The 21,653-nt window shown below is 47.5% G+C and overlaps 1 protein-coding gene across 2 annotated transcripts in view; it reads left to right on the forward strand.

The window, feature by feature from the left end:
* Positions 1–21,653, forward strand: part of DDX43 (DEAD-box helicase 43) — a 1,041,849-nt gene that overhangs the window by 737,736 nt on the left and 282,460 nt on the right. Inside the window, exon 16 of one of the 2 annotated variants that reach the window (XM_085610941.1) lies at positions 8,213–8,349. In XM_085610941.1, the coding sequence (XP_085467067.1) occupies positions 8,213–8,326 (114 nt within the window). In that variant the 3' untranslated portion in view covers positions 8,327–8,349. The remainder of the gene's footprint in view (positions 1–8,212; positions 8,350–21,653) is intronic. The other variant, XM_085610942.1, reaches the window with a different exon arrangement.

Consider the following 21,653-nt stretch of genomic DNA (forward strand, 5'->3'; position numbering starts at 1 on the left):
GCAGGGATAAAATCCTGTTACCTGGTCCTCTTTTCAGGTCCCTTAGTTAAGTGGCTCCTGACTAGCTGATCTTTTAGTGCCGGGCCTCTTCTATATGTAATCAGAGGACTGTGTGGAATTATTGGTCCGATAATGTAGTCAGCTTTTAAAATCCTCCCAATTTTTTCTAAAAATCTGAAATATTTCAGTGGAACCGGTCGTACATTCTGTCATCATTCTGACCGGTCCTTTGAATTCTGATGTGAAGCCTTGTCCCTCCCTCGTTACTAGCAGAAGATCTTTTATTTTCCTTGTAGCATTCACCAGGGTCTCTCTTTTATATCCTCGGTTCTCCAACCTGTACAGTGCATCCTTGCTTTCTTTTTGAAAATCCTCATCTAGTGAACAGTTGCGTTTTAACCTCACCAGTTCTCCGTAGGGAACCCCATTTATTACACTTCTTGGGTGAAAACTGTCTGCGTGCAATGTGCTGTTCCCAGCTGTGGGTGTTCTATAAAGAGTTGTTTCAATCTTGTTGTCCTTTATATACACCATTAGATCCAAATATGGCACATTCGTTCTGCTCATACACTCTGTGAATTTAAAATTTAAAAATTGTTGTTGTTTAATGCTATCACATATTCCACTGCCTCTTCTACTGACCCTCTCCATATAATGAAGAGGTCACCTATATTGCGAGACCATAGAACAACTTTATCAAGCCAATCTTCATTGTCTCCTGCCCAGGCCACATGCTTCTCCTACCAGCCTACGAACAACTTTGCATAGCTGGGGGCGAAGCACGTGCCAATCGCCGTTCCCTGTTGTTGGTGAAACAATTCTCCTGCAAATAGAAAGATGTTATTCCGGAGACAGTATTTTATTAGTTCCATCAACATCACATTGTGCTCACAGTACTTCAAATTGCTCTTCTTCAGGAAGAATTGTGTTGCTTCCAGTTCCTTATGATGTTCTATACTGGTGTAAAGTCTGGTTGTATCCAATGTTACCAACAGCATGTCTGGTTCCCATTCAATGTTGGCAATGATACGTAAGAAGTCCTTCGTATCCTTCACGTATGAGCTTAAATCAATTACTAACGGTTTCAAAAAACAGTCAATGTAGGTGGAGGCATTTTCTAGCAGGCTATTTTTTGAGGATACTATTGGTCTCCCAGGGGGGCTAGTTATGCTCTTGTGTACTTTCGGAAGATGGTAAAATGTTGGCAATTCCGGTGTCTCACAATATAGAAATTTGTAGTCTGCTTCTCCCAGTATCCCTTTCGCCCTCCACTTGTTCACTAATTCATGGAAGTCCCGTATACTTTTCTCATATTCCAATCTCGTTGTCAATCTGTAACAATCTTCATTTGAGAGTTGTCTCCTGGCTTCATTAAGATAAGTTATCTTGTCCATTACCACATTTCCTCCTTTAGCCGATGCCTTGATTATTATGTTGCCATCATCACTCAAATTTGTTATTATTTTTCTCTGTGCTGCTGTTAAGTTGTCTTTCTTTAGGTTGGGACCCCTTGCCTGTAATTTCCTTAGGTCCTCTATTACCAAATCTTGGAAAGTGTCTATTGCATCGTGCAGTGTTTGTGGGATGTAACGTGATTTCTTTCTGAGGGTGCTTACGGCTCCACCTTGTGTGATTCCCATTCCCTCTAAAAATTCTACAGTGCCAATTGTATCATCCTGGACACTTTCTATCTCAGTTTACAATTCCCTCAAAATTCGTAGAGTGTCCTATTCCATCCCTGTTAATGGATTTTCTTGATCAATAATATTACCACTGACTCCTCTTTGTTTCTTGGGGTGTAACGTGTATTTTCATTAGTTTGAGTTTTCGTATGTACCTATACAAGTCTATGCGTACATTTACATAATTAAATTGTGTTGTTGGACAGAAGGTAAGGCCCAGTTCTAAGACTTTTATTTCTTCAGTTGTTAATTGTCTACTTCATAGATTTACAACTGTTTTTTTTTTCTGATGGTCATTTTATTTCCACTCCCCCCCTCGTTTGCTCCTCGTAACCCGTCCTACTGGTGAGGTAACCTTTCCTTTTCCTTCCCCGTCTGGTTTTTCATTTCTTTTTTCCAGGGGATGTGTTCACGCTGCAGGGTGCTGTTTTGCTTCCCTCATTAACTGATATTCTTGAAAAAAGTAGTATTCGGTCTTGAATCTTTCTCTTTCTTCTTAGCCGATTGTTCCTCTTCAGATGCCTCGACTTCAGATTCAGATGTCTCTCTCGAAGATGCTTCCCTTGTCTTTTGTAGAATCAGTTGTTTTCTGGGAATATCGTATTTTCTTGCGAATGTTAAAACTCTCCCAGACTCATCATCTTCCTCCTCTCGGAGGAATTTAGTTTGTTTGCGATGTTTAATCACGCTCTCGTAGTCTGTCAGTCTTTTTTCATTTGCTGTTGAAGCTCCTCTTTTAATTTAACATCCTTTTCCAATGCAATTGCGTCTTCAATGTCCTTTATTTCTTCCAACAGCTTCTGTCTATCACTCCAGGCATATTTGATCAAACTTTTCACCATGCCTTTGGCGGATTCCGTGGTATATTCCGCCCATTCCTGTAGCAATAGTGGATCTGGATGCTCATATGAGGGCGTCGTATAGATCCACAGACCTCTCGGTATGCGATCACAATCTAAATATCTCTGTAGGAAGGTCGTCTCCCACCACTTTTGTGTCTTTCTCGTACGTCTTCTCCAATTTATTATACAAGGATTTAAGATTGCTACTTGACCCCCAGTCGCTCCTTTCGGGTCCGGGTTATTTCTTGGTGCAGAATGTTTTTTCCTATAACCACGGCCGCCTCTTTCTTTGGTACTTCTTACTAGTCTAATTCAAACATGTAAATCGATGCAAGATTCAGTACTGGAGAAAAGGCAAGTTACTTACCTGTACACTGTGTTTCTCCAGTATTGATATATTTTCCTAGAATCACATGTGACCCTCTCACCTCTCTCTGGGTTCACCACTATATATACCTCAGATACTATTATGTTTTTTACAATCTGAGGTATGGTGGCCATGCAGGAGAAGAGTGCTTCAGGGTCTGGTCTCTGATTGGCTGAAGTGTAGATCACTTACAACAATATGAATTGTTTAACATCAACTGACTTCTCTGTCTGTTAATGATATGCAAAGCACTGCTTGTTTTAATTACAGTGTGGCTCCCACCATGATGTCGGGGAAGTTTCAAGCATGTTAATCTATGAAAGATATCAATACTGGAGAACCACAGTGTACAGGTAAGTAACTTGTATTTTTCTAGACCTGCGATCTCTCAGCTTCTTCCTCAAGTACGAGAAGTTCAAAGTGCTCACTCTTGCTCAGGTCCTTTCTGCCCTTAACCCAGGAGACTAGATGGTAGCATTGGACTGGCAGGATGCATATTTCTGTCCTGTCTGCCCACTGGCGTTAACTGCGGTTCACGGTGGGCCACTAGCACTTTCAGTTCATTGTGCTTCCCTTTGGCCTCACCAGAGCCCCACTGGGTGTTCACTGAGGTGATTGTAGTGGTTGCTCTCCATCTTCAGAGATCATGGGTGCCCGTCTTCCCCTATCTCAATGACTGGCTGCTGAAGGCGGGCTCTCACCCCAGGCTGTCATCTCTACCCTCCAGACTATGGCGGGCCTCCTGCATTTGCTGAAAGATACATTGACCATCTACTACATTTTGTATAACTGACTCCCATTTTCTGTGCTCTCACGCAGTTGCTGGGTGGGGAGGAGATGTTTTTGCTCTTCACCATGCAGAGTAAGCTGGAACATATTGTGTGGGAAGCACACTTGGTACCATTCACTGGGTTGAGATTGTTTTTTGACAGAGAAATGTGGGGAATGTTCAGCTCTGCCTCGAAGCAAACACAGGGCCTGGCCAGCTTCTGTGAGTCCTCGACGCACACTGGTACGGCCAACCTTGTTTTTGCAACAGAAGAAAGGGGGAGAGATTTCTAGGAGCTCGCTGTGGAACAGACGTGTTGCCACAGGAAACATTGGGGGTCCTGATCAAGACTTCTGTCTGACTGTGAGGGCTCCCCAGTCATGCTGGGCAGAATTTGGAAAGACACACTTTCTGTGATGTATTTCTATTATTTACTTTCTGTATATGCTATAAGTTTCTTTGGTCTGTGTATATTTCATATGTTTTCTGCTTTGTATACATGCTCTCTATATTTGACTTCTTTCATTTGACATCTGGGAAGGTGTATTACCTACTATATTTTGTCTTCCTTTTAAAAGTGCTGTATTAATAAACACACGTTTCATTTTAAAAGCACTGTGATCACTTAATTTGTCTAATTTTGAGAGTGCTCAATTCCTTTTCTACTTGTATCATTTAAAGGTGAAGTAATACATATATTTGCCTCCTTTTGGGAGTTTGTGTGTCCAATTATTTCAAGTCTAAAGCAGGACATGAAGTAACAACTGACTCCCTTTCAGATGCTCCCTTTCATCGGCACTGTTCTGGGCACGGTGCAGTTTCAGGCCTATCCTCCCGAACAGAGTCCAGGATATTCAGGCTATGATACCGAAGCTCCAGCCTGGATTTTGGTGAGAGACTCTCAGGCTACTGGGCTTCATGGTCTCCTGCATCCTGGTGGTGACACATGCCCATTGGCATATGTGGGCCTTGGAGTGGGACCTGAAGTACCAGTGGGCGCAGCATCAGAGAAATCTTCCCAACATGGTCCAGATCTTGGAGGCAACTGAGATAGATCTGCAGTGGTAGTTAACGAACCACGATTGGGTCAGCATCGGATCCCTCTTCCTTCCCCAACCAGATCTGACAGTACTGGCAGATGCATCACTCCCTGGATGGGGCAGCCATTTGGGAGAAGTGGAGATCAGAGGACTCTGGGCTTGTGGAATCTGGACTCCACATCAACCTGTTTGAGCTCCGAGCAATTTGATTGGCCTTGAAAGCCTTACTGCCATCCTTCCTGGGAAGGCTGGTGTAAGCGTTCACGGACGACACCACCGCCATGTGGTACTGCAACAAAAGGCAGTGTGGGGTCGTAAACCATTTGTCAAGAGGCCCCATGTCTCTGGACATGGCTGGAATAGCAGTTCATATCCCTGGTGGTTCAACATCTGACGGGGTCTCTGAAATCCAGAGCGGACAAACTCAGCTGCAGATGGCTCGTGGATCATGAATGGCATCTCGATCCGAATGGTGGCGCAAGGTCTCTTTCTGGAGCAGGGAGAGCCTTGGTTAGATCTGCGCACCACTGACGAGAACGCGCAATGTCAGTAGTTCTGCGCATTGGAGTTTCCAAGGTGGCTCTCACTTAAACACTCTTTTCTTATCGAGTAAAGCTTTGGCCTCCTGTACACCTTTTTGCCTATACCTATCCTGGCCAGAGTTCTCAAGAAGATCAGGAACATCCAGGTCTAAGTCATCCTTGTGGCTCCGGATTGGGCACGGAGGAAAGTCTGGTATCCCAAGCTGTTGAGCATGGCCATTGGTCCTCCGATCAGCCTGCCCCTTCGGGAGGATCTTCTGTCACTGCAGCAGGGGAAGGCTCTCCTCCCGAACCTATTAACACTCTGCCTTCTTGTGTGGAGATTGAGCAGTGACAGTTGACCGCTTTCATCTTTCCTCCCAAAGTCTGTAATGTTATCTTGGCAGTAAGGAGTACCTCCACCAAGACGGTTTACGCCTGCTGTTGGGCAAAATTTGTGGCATGGTGTACGGAAAGACACATTGATCCCCTTTCTTGCCCCTTTTCTCAGGTTCTCCTCTTCATCCTTTCCCTTGCCCAGCAGGGCTCTGCTCCAGGCTCTCTGAAGGTCTATCTCTCAGCTATTTCAGCTTTTCTGAGGTTGCCTGATCAGCCATCTCTCTTCAAATCCACTATTGCAAATAGGTTTCTGAAAGGTTAACAACACCTGTTTTCACCTTCTCCCTTTATTATGGGCCAGTGGGATCTCAATCTCATCCTCACTTTCTTTATTTGTGCTCCCTTTGAGCCCCCACACAATTGTCCTCTCAGGCACCATCCCATCAAGACGGCCTTCCTAGCGGCAGTAAAATCTGCCCTGAGGATCAGTGAGCTTCAGGCCTGGTCTTCCAAGCCTCCTTATGTGAACATCTACCCAGAAAAAAGTGCTGCTTCATATGAGAGCTGCCTTTCTCCTGAAAGTAGTTACTCCATTTCACGTAGGCCAGTTTATCACTCTGCCTACTTTTTACGCTCAGGCTCATACCTCCAAACAAGAGGAGCGACTTCACGGTTGGGACCCAAAAAGAGCATTGTCGTTCTACTTTGATCGCACATAAGAGTTCCGGGTGGACAACAAACTCTTTTTGGGGTAAGTTGGAGCGCAGAAAGTACAGGCCGTACAGAAGAGGACCATCTCACGATGGACCGTGTTCTGTATCAAAATCTGCTACACAGTGCCTAACAAGCACCCCCCCTGAGGGTTTGCGTATTCATCCCACCAGAGCTAAAGCTGCAACCACTGTGTAAGCACTCGGAGTTCCAGTCCTGGACACCTGCCAGGCGGCAACGTGGGCAGCACACGTTTCCCAAGCACTACTGCCTGGACAGTCGGATCTGTAGGAATGTGCATTTTGCCCTTTCAGTCCTCCAGGACTTTTTCATGTGAAGTTGACCCGTAGACCCATCTTCAGGGAGATATTGCTTGGGTATCTATTCTAAGGTAAGGAATCTGATGCTAAAGATCTCTATCAGATGAACAGGTTACTTACCTTACCTTCGGTAACGCCTTATCTGGTAGAGACTATATCTAGCTGCCGATTCCTTACCGACCCACCAATCCTCTCAACTCTGCAAACTTATTTCTAGGGACAGGGCTTTCCCCTTTCAGAGCCCTAATTTTCGACACCAGTGGTCAACACTTCTGGCGTGGAAAGTTGCGAAAAGAATTGATGTTAGCACACTGGGGTGGTGCCTATATAGCCATTGCACACGTCATTTCCGTCACGGTCAATGCCATCTGGGGCCAAGTGACCCCACCTATCGGCACGCAGGGGTACTGCTCAAGAAACATTTTCGTATCCAGTCTGACACCTGGGAAAAATTCTAAGGTAAGGAATCTGCAGCTATATAAAGTCTCTACCAGGTAAGGCATTGCCGAAGGTAAGTAATGTTCGATGCTTCCTAAAATAGTTTTTGCACAACTGTGCTTATATATACCATTCATGTGTATCCGAATTAATTCAGGAAACAGGAGTAATAAATAAATGAATTCTCAATTTAAAGAATTACATAACCCCAAAGAGGATAGTATGAAGGTGAATGAAATCCGCATTCTGCTTTTCACCAAAATGCTAGCAGATGCAGACGTCAAAGAAGGAACTTTGAGATGTGAAAGCCTGAGAACAGAACAGTGTTCAACTGTCTTGAACGTTTGAGACGATTTCTGCTTTTGACAGCAATTCTAAAGTGCCAATAATGTCTGCCATTAATTTCCAGCTCTAAATCGCCATCTCGTGTCAGGATGTTGTCGTCATATTACATATACCGACAGCAAATTTCTGAACTTCAATCTCGCTTTCTCAAACACATTTACACTTACTCCTCTCCACAAAGTTGTAGAACTCATTTGCTTAAGAGATATATTGGTGTTTCTCATACAGTTTTGTCAGTACCGCCTATTATGTAGGCTGCTTTTTCTGTACTTTCTTACTTTATTTCCTGTATGAACAAAACCCTAATAAAAGTCTGCCGAAATTAAAAACAAAAGAAATTCTTACATGTGTTTTCTACATAGTTTGAGATATTTAAGAAATTAAATATGTATGTATCTATCATTATAGATTACAATTGAGATATGTTGCATATTACTGTAGCAAATAGAAGACATTTGTCTTACACAAAATAGAACTGGGTGACCAGAAAGGTGGAGGAAGTTTTAATGTTTTCACCTTGTTGCAGAGGTTTGGTTTCTTTCATCTTGTACCGAAACATCTGTTACGTAGTTACAGATCAGCAAGTTAGATTAATTAGTTTAATTTCTATACTGGAACCTTCAGCTGTTGTATATATTTTTTTCTGTGTACCTTGACATTAACTATGTTGACAGCAACTTAAATTGGTGTCACAAGTAAAGCTGAGGAGTGTTTTTATATGTTTCAAATTTTGATGATGACAAATGCTGTAGATATTGTAATTGACGTTTTAATTTTCAAACTGTGATGGGACGTTAGTTGATTCCTATAATTGTTTTTCACAACATATCTTTATCAGGAAGTTCCTGAAGAGCTTTGTTTGATGGCACAAAGATTCGAGCAAAACAAAATCAAGAGAGAGAGTGAGAGGGAACTAACCAGACCCCGTGGTCGGTGGCGGAAGGATTATTAACATTCTTCAATTTCTTGGGTATCGTAAGTACATTGTTGTTGCACATAACCTTGTCCTATTTATACTTGCAGACTTCTGCAAGGTTTGCTATATTGACCAAGTCAACCATAATGTTTTTATACTCCATGTATTTTTATTGTATTTTCAGTTGTATTTGTGTAGCACTTCATATCTGAAAAAAACACGTAGTGATAGATTCCTTAACTTAGAATTACCCCCAGGCGTCAGGCTGGACCCGGAAAGTTTTAGTCAGCAGTACCCCTGCGTGTCGGTAGGTGGCGTCGTGCGACTCCACGTCCGTCGTCGGCATCGTGATCGCCGGGATGATGTCGCGGGTGCCCACGCGCGCTTACGTCAGTTCTTTCTTTTTCCACGCCAGCAAGCGAAGATCCGGGAAGAGCTAGTACCCCCAGTCATTTTTTGACTGAGTTTTTTTTTTTAGGCTTGTTGTCTCCTATTTTTCGAGTCGATCTACTCCTGGTGCCGTAGGGATGCCCTAGTTTAAGAACTTTGGAGACAGCATGATGTCTGTGACGGACCCACACTGAGTGTGTCTCTACTGCCTGGGGCGCAACCACGACTCCAAGTCGTGCCCCGACTGCCGGGCCATGGTGCTGAAAACTTTGCGGGATCGGTCCCGAAAGTTGCTGAAAGTCCGGCAGTCGGCTCCGCGCCGTTTAAGGTCCCGGTCCCATGGGAGGTCGAGGGACCGATCGCGGAGTCGTCACCATCATTCTTCTGTATCGAAGTCTTCGCACTCGGGGTCAGGTAAGTCAAAGCATTCCAAAAAGAAGTCGAAGAAACGCCGTCGCTCTTCGGCTTCCCCTCGCCCGTCGCGGCTGACGGTGCAGGTGGTGCCACCTCCACGGCTCCGGCGCAGCCTGTGACGTTGCCACTGGCCTACCCGCCCTTCCCGGGTCCTGCAGTGATGCCTGCCCAGGTGCAAGAGTTTCTTGCTGCCAGGGCCCGACTCTTTGGGCCGTCTGGCCCCGCCGGTGCGCCTCTGGGCCCCGCGGGCCCGACTGGAGGTCCTGTTGTTTCATCGCCGCGGGCTCCAGCCCCGGCGTCGCCAACGTTTCAGGCCTCGGCGAAGCACACCCCCATGGGATCAGGGATCGGACCCCGGTCGACACTGGTTGACCTTGTTACGCCTCCACCGACGTCGACTCCACCGGCACCGCTTCCGACATCGCCCGCTCCTCGGGACGACGACGTCCCCAGTTTCAGCCCTGAACCGGACATGGAGCCAGATCGACGCCGGTGGGATTTATTCCCTATGTCTGTCCTCCGTATTTTCAGCCTATTCCACAGACTTCGGAGGAAGGGGAGGACTGGGAGGGGTCTGAGGACCCTCTCGTACAGGGTTGTGCTTATGATCCGGACTGGGCAGAGGATTTGGGGGAAGCCAGTGGTCTTGATACTTCGCCGGACCCTGGCATGCTGTCTCCTCCTACTGTGGCTACAGAGGAGGGGTCAGGTTACGCAGTGGTGTTGCGTAGGGCAGCCGAGGCCCTCCACCTCGAGCTCCCTTCAGTGGCCATCAGGATGAACATCCTGACAGAAGTGCTCCAACCGGCGGCAAACTCTTCGGACCCCTTGCTTCCCTTTAATGACACGCTTTCGGACGTTCTTTTGGGCACCTGGTCCAGGCCCAACACAGGGGCACCTGTGGACAGGAACGTGACCCGGCGCCATCGCCCGGCTCCGGGCGTCCCCCTCTTCCTCTCTCAACACCCTACTCCTGAGAGCTTGGTTGTCCAGGCCTCTGCGTCCCAATGCGCCTTCCCTTCTGCACCTCTGGATAGGGAATCCAAGAGGCTTGAGCAGCTTGGCAAGAAGCTGTTTTCATCTGCCAGCTTAGGGCTGCGGTCGGTGAACACCGCATGCCTCTTGGGCAGTTACTCCCACTCTCTGTGGGACACGGTTGCGCAGGTGCTGCCTAGCTGTCCGAAGGAGGTCCAGACAGTCCTCACCCAAGCTGATGCTGCTGGGAGAGACGCAGCAAAGTTCACCATTCGTTGTGGGCTTGACACCGCTGACTCGCTGGGCAGGGCGATTTCCACGACTGGCTGAGAACAACTGGCTTTTCGGTTGATGGCCAGAATACCCAGATGGACATGCCCTTCGATGGCATTCGCCTTTTTGGCAACAAGGCTGATAGTGCGCTGGAGCGCTTTAAGGTCTCCCGGGCAAAGGCCAAGTCCTTGGGCCTGTCGGCCACTCGGCCTCCTTCTGCTTTTCGCTCCTTTCGTGGCCGTGGAAGGGGCGCCCCACTATGTTTGCAGAGCCACAGGCTGGCGCAGCAACAACCTCATCGTGGCCGTGGATGTGGGAACCGTCGAGGCGGTTCAGGGGGCCATCGGGTGGGTCAGTCCACCTCCACCCCCGCGGCATCCACTGCTAAGCCTTCCTAGTCAGTCCTTTTAGGTCCATCAGACGCCAGTGGGAGGACGGATTCGCCATCATCTCCCCCACTGGTGCACCATCACATCGGACCAGTGGGTGCTGCAAATTGTCCAAAGGGGCAACTCCCTCCCCTTCGAGACTACCCCTCCAGCCATGCCATTTCAGTACCACCGCATGTCGTGGATCACTTGGCACTTCTCCAGCAGGAAGTTGAGGCCCTCTTGGCGTTCCGACGCCTGAAGTAGGTCGTGGCTGTTATTCTCACTACTTCGTGGTTCTAAAGAAGGACAAGGACCTGCGTCCTATCTTAGACCTTCGGAACGTCAACGGCTTCCTCCGGAAGGAGAAGTTCAAGATGCTCACATTGGCTCGGGTCTCTTCTGCCCTAGACCCGCAAGACTGGATGGTAGTGTTGGATTTGCAGGACGCCTACTTTCATATTCCCCTCTCCTACCGGCCCACCGGCGGTTCACGGTTGGCCACGAGCACTTTGTTCACCGTGCTCCCTTCTGGCCTTACCAGCGCCCCTCGGGTGTTCACGAAAGTGATGGCGGTGGTTGCAGCTCATCTGCGCAGATCAGGGGTTTCAGTCTTCCCCTATCTCGATGACTGGCTGTTGAAGGCGGGATCGCCCCAGGCAGTCATCCCACTCCTCCAGACTATGGCCGACCTCCTGCATTTGCTGGGGTTCTCCATCAACGTGCCAAACTCACACCTGGTACCCTCTCAGAAGCTCCTTCTCATCGGAGCGGTTCTGGACACGGTGCAGTTTAGGGTTTATCCTCCCGAACAGCGAGTCCGGGACATTCAGGCTATGATTCTGCTCTTTCAGCCCTTGTCCTGGGTTTCGGTCAGGGTGACCCTGAGGCTGCTGGGACTCATGGCCTCCTGCATCCTGCTGATCAACCGTGCCAGGTTGCATATGCGGGCTCTGCAGTGGGACCTGAAGTTCCAGTGCGCGCAGCATCAGGGGGATCTGTCCGGACACGTCCAGATCTCGGAGGGCACTGCAGAGCAGTTGCAATGGTGGCTCATGAACCAACATTGGGTCAGTGGCAGATTCCTCTCCCTTCCCCAACCAGAGCACATGGCGGTGACGGATGCGTCTCTCCTGGGATGCGGTGGCCACATGGGAGAGGCGGCGATCAGAGACCTCTGGTCTCCGCCGGAGTCCACGCTTCATATCAACCTTCTGGAGCTTTGGGCGATCCGTCTTGCACTGAAGGCATTCCTTCCCTCTGTCGAGCGTAATGCAGGTGTTCAGGGACAACACCACCGCCATGTGGTATTGCAGCAAGCAGGGCGGAGTTGGGTCGTGGACCCTATGTCAGGAGGCTCTGCGCCTCTGGACATGGCACCTCTTGTACAACATTGGATTGATGAGTCACACGGAGATCTCGATTTCAGATGGACCGTCATTTCAAAGTTAGAGCATGATCAGAGGGGTGGAGATCTTGAGACCAAACTCAAACAACGAGAAGCGATGTTGATCCTAAAATTCAACTCGGCCACACAGGGCTTGAATGAAATGTCGGAACTTTACAATTTATGAACACAGTGTTCTCCCTCCACCTACTGTCACAAGAATTCATGGATAGAGTGGACAATCGATTTTTAAATGCATCAAGATATATCAAAAAACTACGATGCCCAGAAGCCTTAGCAGCAGGCTTCGATTACTTCTACAACCGGGTCAACCGGGTCAAGCACTAACGCGCCTTAGTCATGGACATGGATGCGTATGGAGGAGACTTGATAAACTAACACCGGTAAGATCTCCTAAACCCTAATCTATTTTCACAACCTAGGAAGCCGCCGTAATCTAAACGAATCTGAATGCAGAAGGACTCACATACGTCTTCGTTAATGTACGTAACCGAATGCAAGAACTATTTCATTTATGGGCACACCCTCCCTTCACAATCAGACGCGTAGCGTGCTTATATGCTCTTAATTCCGAGCTAATTTCACTCACGAAGTCGCTAGTGCTTGCCCCTTTTTGCCGAGGCAAATAAAGGTTTTTCTTCTTTCTAGAATCGGTTGATTTAATCGACAAGAAGGAACTGATCACGCGGATACACCGCATCTCCATGTGAGTGCCCTGATTCACGCAAGGTATCTGTTTTCCTTTCTATTGGTCCACCAACCTAATTAAGTCCATTGAATCCTTAATATTACAGATATATTCCAAATAACTACATTGGGAGAACGACTACTGAATCATATGACAAAGGTATGATCTGAGAGTTTGCTTGATAGATTGAAGTTGAGTGTTCTGAGTATGACTGACAGAATGTTTTTATTATTTCTTCTATAGATTGAATCTTCACGGTCCTGATGAGAATCCCTGTTACTTAGGGGATTCGAAACGCGTCGACCCCTGTTCCCTTTATCTCCGTCCTTTCAAATAGACCAATCTCCCCAGGATTACAAACTTAAAAATCAAATTATTGGATGGTCTATTATATGATAATAAGAACAAATAAATTCTTTATTAATCACCAGAATCCGCACCTGTTTTCAAAAAAACTTTAATCAACACAGGGCGTTTTCACTTGTCCATGAACAGGAATATTTGTCAATGTTTCGTCAATTTGTTAGGTCTTGATGTTTATGTCCCTAAGTGCACTTAATGTTGTCTTTTAAATGTTGAATATGTCTACTGAATATTGTGTTAAGTATTATACATTACATGAAAGTTGTGACATTGCCTATGTCTTTGTACATATTATACGTTGTTGTATATATTTTGTTCAAGTCTCTATTTTTGTTGTCATCTCAATTTTTGTCTAAAGAAATTGAAAAATCCAAATAATTATATGACTAATAATTAAAATAAAAAGATTTTTTCAAAAGAAGTCAGATTATAAGATTGGTCTTGAATTGAGGATTGCTACTCAATCATAGAAAACGAGTGAATCATAGTGCAGTACTGGCATTTTTTTGTTGAATCTTATATTGGCGCAGCCTTACTGCGTTGGAGCCAGAACCCTCATTGTTGGCACTGGGCACTATTAAAGGCATCTTTCTGCCATTTCGGCCTTTCTCAGACTCCCTGATCAGCCCTCTCTTTTCAAGTCCCCTGTTGTAAATAGATTTCTCAAAGGCATTACACACCTTTTCCCTCCTATTCCGTTTGTGATGCCACAGTGGGACTTGAATCTAGTTCTAACCTATCTGATTTGTGCTCCTTTCGAGCCTCTTCACAACTGTCCTCTTCGTCTTTTGATTCTGAAGACTGCCTTCCTGGTTGCCATCACCTCCGCTCGGCGAGTGAGTGAGCTCCAGGCTCTTTCTTGTAAACCTCCTTTCCTTTCCATTCATCCGGACAAGGTGGTGCTCAGGCCCCGGCCTTCCTTTTTGCCAAAAGTTGTCACGGCCTTTCATATTGGGCAGACTGTTACCTTGCCCACTTTCTTCCTGCCTCCACATCCTTCCAGAGAGGAAGAAAGGCTCTACCGTCTGAACCCAGAACGTGCGCTTTAATTTTACCTCCACCGCACACAACAGTTCCGGGTGGATGACCAACTCTTTGTTGGCTACGTTGGCACCAAGAAAGGTCGGTGCACAAGAGTACTATCTCCCGCTGGGTTGTCTTGTGCATCAAAGCCTGTTACTCTTTGGCTAAAAAGGAGGCTCCGATGGGGCTGCGTGCTCATTCCACATGAGCAACTGCCGCACCTACTGCATTAGGACGGGGTGTCCCCCTGCAAGACATCTGTCAGGCAGCTATGTGGTCTTCGCTGCACACATTTAAAAAACATTATTGCTTGGACAGCCAAATCCGGAGATACGGCTTTTCCGGCCGTTCTGTTCTCCATGGCTTTCTGGTGTGATCTTGGTCCGCAGACACACCAACGGGGTTGGTATTGCTGGGGTATCTATTCTAAGGTAAAGAATCTATCGCTACATGTTTCTTTCAGATGAACAAGTTACTTACCTTCTGTAACGATGTATTTGTAAGAAACAGTAGTGATAGATTCCTTACCGCCCCACTCATCCTCCCCGTTCTGCGAACTAATTTCTAGGGTTAAGGGCATCCCTTTCAGGGCCCTAGTTTCAAGGCACCTGTGGTCAGTATCTTGCATGGCTCTGCGTTCCTGGCGTGGAAAGTCCTGTACAGAACTGACGTCACCGTGCGTGGGCGGCATCTAATTACTGCCCGCGACGTCATTCCGGCGATCACGACGCCGACGATGGACGCAGAGCCGCCCGACGCCACCTACCGACGCGCAGGTGTACTGCTGAGGAAATCTTTCCGGATCCAGCCTGACGCCTGGGGGTAATTCTAAGGTAAGGAATCTATCACTACTAATGTTTCTTACAGATACATCGGTACCGAAGGTAAGTAACTTGTTCACCAGGTACCAGAAGCTCTTTAGTGAATGAGTACAACCCTGTTCCGTGTAGAAGGGCTTCTTATTCTTATTTATTATTCTGATATCATAATAATAGCCTTCACAATAGCAAATTATTTTTTTCCAACAAATTATTTTCCTCTTTAAAAAATTGCATAATATATAATCTGCACCCACCATGAATCAACATGTGTGGGTGTACTTTAATGTACGATTAATTAAAATCTTTACAATATTAAAATCTTGCAATAATCAGACTGCTGAAACACTAACATATAAACTCAGTAAGAACAATGGTTCATTAAAAAGATGATCTGAAAGAGACAGTTGTAGATTTCTTACCTTTAGAATTCCCACCAGGCATCAGTCTGCACCCAGAGATTTTTCTGTAGCAGTACCCCTGAGCATCGGTAGGTGGCCACAAATCCGCATCCTTTGTGGTCATCGGGAGGACGTCGTGGTGCCTACTTAGATGCCACCCCTGTGCGCTGGCTTAAGTTTTCTTTTTCCGCGCCAGCCTAGCGCAGATCCGGGGAGAGCTACTCCTTGGCCATTTTTTTTCTATTTGCAACTTTTTGTCAAGGTCTTTTTTGAGTCTTCGACTCCAGGTGTGTAAGGGATGCCACTACGCCGGACTGGCTTCAAGCCCTGAGGCGCCTGTCACAAGATGATGTCTGTGACAGATCCGCACCTTGTGTGCTTGTGGTGTCTGGAGCGTGACCATAACCATGGCCCGACCGTCGTGCTCCGACTATCGGGCCATGAACCCGAAGACTTTCCAGGAGTGATCCCGAAAGTTACTAGTGGCCCGGCGGTTGGTTCCTCTTCGCTCCTGGTCTTGTTTGAGAGGAACGTCTCGAGGCCGTTCGTGGAGCCCCCACTCTTCGTCGCACTCCAAGTCATCGAGGTCATCGGATAAGTCCAAACACAAGAAGGCGAAGAAGCACAAGCGCTCTTCACTATCTCTCCGTCAGTCGGCTGGTGCGACCTGGGATTCGGAGTGTCGTCGCTCAAAGGCTCAGTCACCGGTGCCTGATTCAGGGACAACTCCGCACCTCCCCCCATTTCTGGGAGCTGGAGCATCCCCTGTCCAACTCCGACATTTCTACGAGGCCTTAGGTCTTTGGGCAGCCCGACTTCACCATCGTGCCTTCAGGCCCCACGGAGTGGGTCTGGGTTCTTGGACCTTTAGTGCTGGCGGCTTCGACCCCGGCATCGGAGGGCCCCTGCAGATCCAGGCCAGGATCCAGATCGACGCCAGTCGTGCCCCCAGCCGACCCCATCCTCATCCCCGAGTTGGACCTGGAGCCAGGCTGATGTCGGAACTGACTCCAGAGAGTACTTTTGTTCCCCTGTTTATCCCTGGTGTTCCATACCACCAGAGGGTGTTGATGAGGACTGGGAAGTGTCGCTGGACCCTTTAACAGACCAGCTTGAAGAACCGGACTGGCAAGAGGACCTGGGTGATGCCAGTGGTCTGGACACTCCTCCAGACACTGGTTTGCTTTTTCCCCCTACCGTGGCTACGGAGGAGGGAGCGTCCTATGCTGTGGTGGTGAGAAGGGCCGCTGAAGTCTTGGGGTCCCTTTGGTGGCAGTCAGGACTAACATCCTGACAGAGATGCTTCAGCCTGCAGCTTCCTCTTCTGAACCCCTATTGTCGTTCAATGAGGCCTTCACTGATGTCCTCCTGGACACTTGGTCCAAATCCAGCACAGGGGCTCCTGTGGAGAGGACAATTACCCGCCGCGCGGCCCCGGGCAACCTAGTGTTCCTGAACCTACACCCTTTCCCCCGAGAGCTTGGTCTTCCAAGCCTCTTCTTCAGAAAGCACATTCCCTTCTGCCCCTCCAGATAGGAATCCAAGAAGCTGGACCATCTTGGGAAGCGTATGTTCTCTTCCTCCAGCTTGGCACTGCGGTCGGTGATTAGCGCGTGCCTCTTGGGCCGCTACTCCCATACCATCTGGGATACAGTCTCGCAGATGCTGCCTCAGTGCCCGGAGGAGGCCTGGGCCGTTCTCTCCCAGACAGTGGCAGACGGGAGAGACACAGCCAAATTTGCCATCAGATGAGGACTGAATACCACTACTCACTGGACAGAACGATTGCCACATCGGTAGCCCTTAGGTGATACGCCTGGTTGAGGACATCTGGCTCTTCAGAGAATGTCCAGCCAACTTTGATGGACATGCCCTTTGGTGGGTGTCGCCTTTTTGGCCACAAAGCAGACTCGGCTCTGGGTCACTTTAAAGATTCTAGGCCTACGGCTAGATCTTTGGGCCTCACTGCGCCTTCTCGCCCACTCCAGTCTGCTTTTCGCCCCCTTCGTGGCTACGGAAGGAGCACCCAACCATGTCCTGCCCAGTCTAGCCACCAATTCATGAAAGCTGCCCAGCCTCTGCGTGGCCGCGGATGTCGGACCCAGCGACCTCACATGTCTGGGAGCCAGCAGGGGGGCTAGTGGACCTTTTCCCCCCTGCCATAGCCCCCAAACCTTCCTAGTCTGACTTTTCACGCCCATTAACTGCCAGTTCGAGACAGGACTCCCCATCTCCCCCTGCTCAACTGGCAATCCATCACGTTGGATAGGTGGGTTTTGCAAATTGTCCGAAGGCGTTACTCCCTCCCCTTCAAGACTACCCCTCCATCCGTGCCACCGTCTTTCGATCGCATGTCGGAGGAACATTTAGCATCCGCCAGGAAGTCTCAGGTCTCTTGGCCAAGGGAGCAATAGAGAGGATCCCTGCTCCAGAAGTAAGTTGTGGTTGCTATTCCCGCTACTTTCTGGTGCCCAAGAAGGACAAAGGCCTGCGTCCTATTCTAGACCCTCCGGACCCTCAACCGCTTCCTCCGGAAGGAGAAGGTCAAAATGCTCACGTTGGCTCAGGTCCAGTCTGCCCTCGACCCCAGAGACTTGATGGTGGCGTTGGACTTGCAGGACGCCTATTTCCATATTCCCGTCTTGCCAGCCCAAAGGCGCTATCTACGGTTCACGGAGGGCCACAAGCACTTTCAGTTTACTTTGCTCCCCTTTGGCCTTACCAGTGCCCCTCGGGTGTTCGCAAAGGTGATGGCGGTGGTCGCAGCTCATCTGCGCAGATCAGGGGTACCAGTCTTCCCCTATCTCGACGACTGGCTGTTGAAGGCGGGCGCACTCCAGGCTGTCGTCTCCCACCTCCAGACTATGGCAGACCTCCTGTACTCGCTGGGGTTCACTATAAACGTGCCGAAGTCACACCTGACTCCCTCTGAGATGCTCTCTTTCATTGGAGCTGTTCTGGACACAGTGCAGTTTCTGGCCTATCCTCCCAAACACAGAGTCCAGGATATTCGGGCTATGGTACCAATGTTTCAGCCTCTATCCCGGATTTCACGGAGAATGACTGAGGCTGCTGGGCCTCATGGCCTCCTGCATCCTGCTAGTTGATCATGCCAGATGGCATATGCAGGCTCCGCAGGGGGACCTGAAGTTCCAGTGTGTGAAGCATCGGGGGAATCTTTCCGACTACGTTCAGATCTCAGAGGGAACTGCACGACAACTGCAGTGGTGGCTAATGAACCCAGCTTGGGTCAGAGGCAGATCCCTCTCCCTTCCCTAACCAGATCTAACAGTGGTGACAGATGTATCTCTCCTGGGATGGGGTGGCCATTTAGGAGAAGGGAGTGTTAATATCTTTTATCAGCAACACCATCAGTCTCACTGACAAAATTTGCTTTAAAATTGTCTTGTTCAAGGCAGAGTCAAGGTATGGCTGTCTCAGTTTGTCATAAAAGGAATTAGCTAATAACCTGATGTTGCTGCTGGAAGACTCTAATTTCTTCATGTCAACTTCCTTAGACAATAGTCTGACTTGTTTTTTTTAAATGGATTTTAAAATTCCGGGTTGGTAGATAAAATCCTGCCAATTGAACAAGTCAAGGTGCAATTCAGTACAAGCAGTAAGGAGGTCATTGGCCCACAAATTGTTGCCTTTCACAAAAATTTCCTTCAGCATTGCCTTCATTGTGTTCGGTGGAGCGGCTCAGACCCCTCGATAATACCGAACAATCGATGCCCAATGTTCGTAGCGTTGTTTGTTTAGCCCAAATTCAAGTCGAACCAAGATGTTCCGGGCATGGACAGGTATATGAAAAATCTGTTTGAATGCTCGGCAGTTGGCACATTCCATGATGTAAATTGATGCCGCAGGATGTGCTAGTTGGCCGTATGTGATTGAAGAGAGTAGCTTAGCTCTTATAACCTTTCTAATGGGTTTAGTTGTAAGGCTGCTTAGTTTGAAGTTTAATTTGCATAAGGCATATGTCACTGCCTTAGCTTTTGATTTCATGGATGCAGTGATTGCTGCGGACTTCCCATTGCTCATAATCCAAACCCCTAAGTAGTTGTATTTAGTTGTTGTTACTATTTTCAGATTGCCCATTCTTCATTGTTGTTTAAGTTTGTTTGCATACTTCCCTAAAATTACTACCTTCGTTTTTCCTGTGTTTGCTCTTAAATCATTTTCGTTGTTCTAGGTGCTTAATGCGTTCAATGTTAGTTGCATGCCCGTTTTAGTATGGTCCATTAGCACCATGTTGTCTGCGTACTGCATTAGAAACTGTCTGGTTAACCCAATTCTAGGATATAACAAATTGGCTTTGGATATTGGTTTACCAAGGTCTGCGGTGTAGAGATTAAAAAGCAGGGGCGCCAGTACACACCCTTGTTTTAGCCTTAGTAAATTTTTTTGGTTGCTGAGTTGGTCGATAATTTCACGCGTACCCAAGTTCCGGTGTAAAGGGCAATAATTGCGTTCAGCAGCATAGTCAGAATCTCCTAGTTTTGTAATTTCCACCACAGCAGATTCCCGTTAACACAATCGAATGCCGTAGAGTAATCTACAAAGCATGCGAAAAGCGGAAGCTGTTTTTTCTGAGTAGACTGTTCTACCATATAAGCAAGGGCTAAGATGTTATCCAGTGTTGATACTCCTGGCCTGAAACCAGATTGGTAGACTGGTAAGATTTCATTTTCGTTGGCCCAATTTTGCAGGTCTCGCAGAAGGAGGCTTGCATGTCCTTTTGCTTCAATATCCAAGAGGGCTATCAGCCTATAATTGGATGGATCTCCGGTATCACCCTTTTTATGGATTGGTTGAAGCAGGGAGCCTTTCCAGGCTTCGGGGATCATTGAGTTATCCAGGCAAAACTGATAGAGTGGAGTGAGTAGAGTTCCCCAAAATTCACAGTCTTCTTTTAAGAGGTGTCCAGGTAGGCTGTTGGGTCCCAGAGCCCCGTCATTTTTTTAATATTGGTATCACACGATTTCCTGCATCAAAAGATTCAGTTGTTTCTTCAATAGTTGTTAGAAGAGTGGTGAACGAACTAGTACTAGTGGAGAGTCGATGGTGGAGCGATGGAGTATAATCCAATGCGCTACAGTACAGTGTGGTCACATGGGTGATCCATATGTGACTTGCGACCCCATTGCGCTGGTCATGGCCGTGCCCGAACAACCTATTGATGTATGACCAAAATTCAGCCTGTCTGCTTGGAATAAACAGGCTCAAAATGTGCAGCCATTGCGAGTCTTGCTGTTGCTATTGTGGTCCCATACGTTTTTCCTGTGTATTTTTCTTGCTAGCAACCGGTTTTGGAGTGTTTTATCATTACCCTCTTGCATATGATTGCAGTTGGCGTGTCTCAAGGCGCGCTTGCTTTGTTCAATTTATTTCACACGTGGGTTGGAATTGGCAACACACCCTTTCTACACAATTGTGTGGATGGTTTGTTCTTGTGCCTGACAGGAGGCGGTACAGCTCCGGTGCCAATTTAGTCCAATTCTTGGATATGTTACCTACTGTGAAATCTTTAGCAAGTGTGGACCAATTGCTTTTCCAGTTTAACAGACTGGATGTCAGTCTTCTCCGGAGCAAATGTATTTCCTCCCCATTGGACCGACCCAAAAGGGAGATGCGCGGGAGGCTGGCTGTTTGCAGCGAGATGACTATGGCCAGTGGAATATGGTCACTGGTCGGCAACATTGGATTTCTGAGTTCTGCCACTTGATCATGCAGGCGATTACACATAAAGATATAGTCTATTGAAGATTTATTTTTCCCCTGTAGGTCTTTATTCATGGCGGAATTGCGAGATTGTAGCTCTTGTATTGACCTTAATCTGTAAGTGTTTAAGAATGTATTCAGTAGAGTCCCAGCGCGATCCTTGAGCAGTGTTACATCTCTTACTGTCCCCAGATTCTGGGTGTTAAAATCCCCGACCAATATGATCCCACATTTCAGATGGTTACTAAGCAGCTCTTCAAATGTATCTACCAAAACCCTCATCTCGCAGTGTCTTGGTTTATCTTTGCAGTTAAAATAAACATTCAAGAGTAGAATTGTTAATGGACAGCCATTCAATTTCAGACCTTGCAGATAAATATCTTGAACCATATATATGTTTAATGTGGATTTTGCTTTTATATTGCAGTGTGTGTTTCCGTCCCGATTTCCCCCCCCCCCCCCCCCCCCCGCGATGGCCATCCACATATATTTTACTTTTTCGCTGGCTGTTGGGATTC

This window comes from Triturus cristatus, chromosome 6 (genome assembly GCF_964204655.1).
Source record: "Triturus cristatus chromosome 6, aTriCri1.1, whole genome shotgun sequence".
NCBI lineage: Eukaryota > Metazoa > Chordata > Amphibia > Caudata > Salamandridae > Triturus > Triturus cristatus.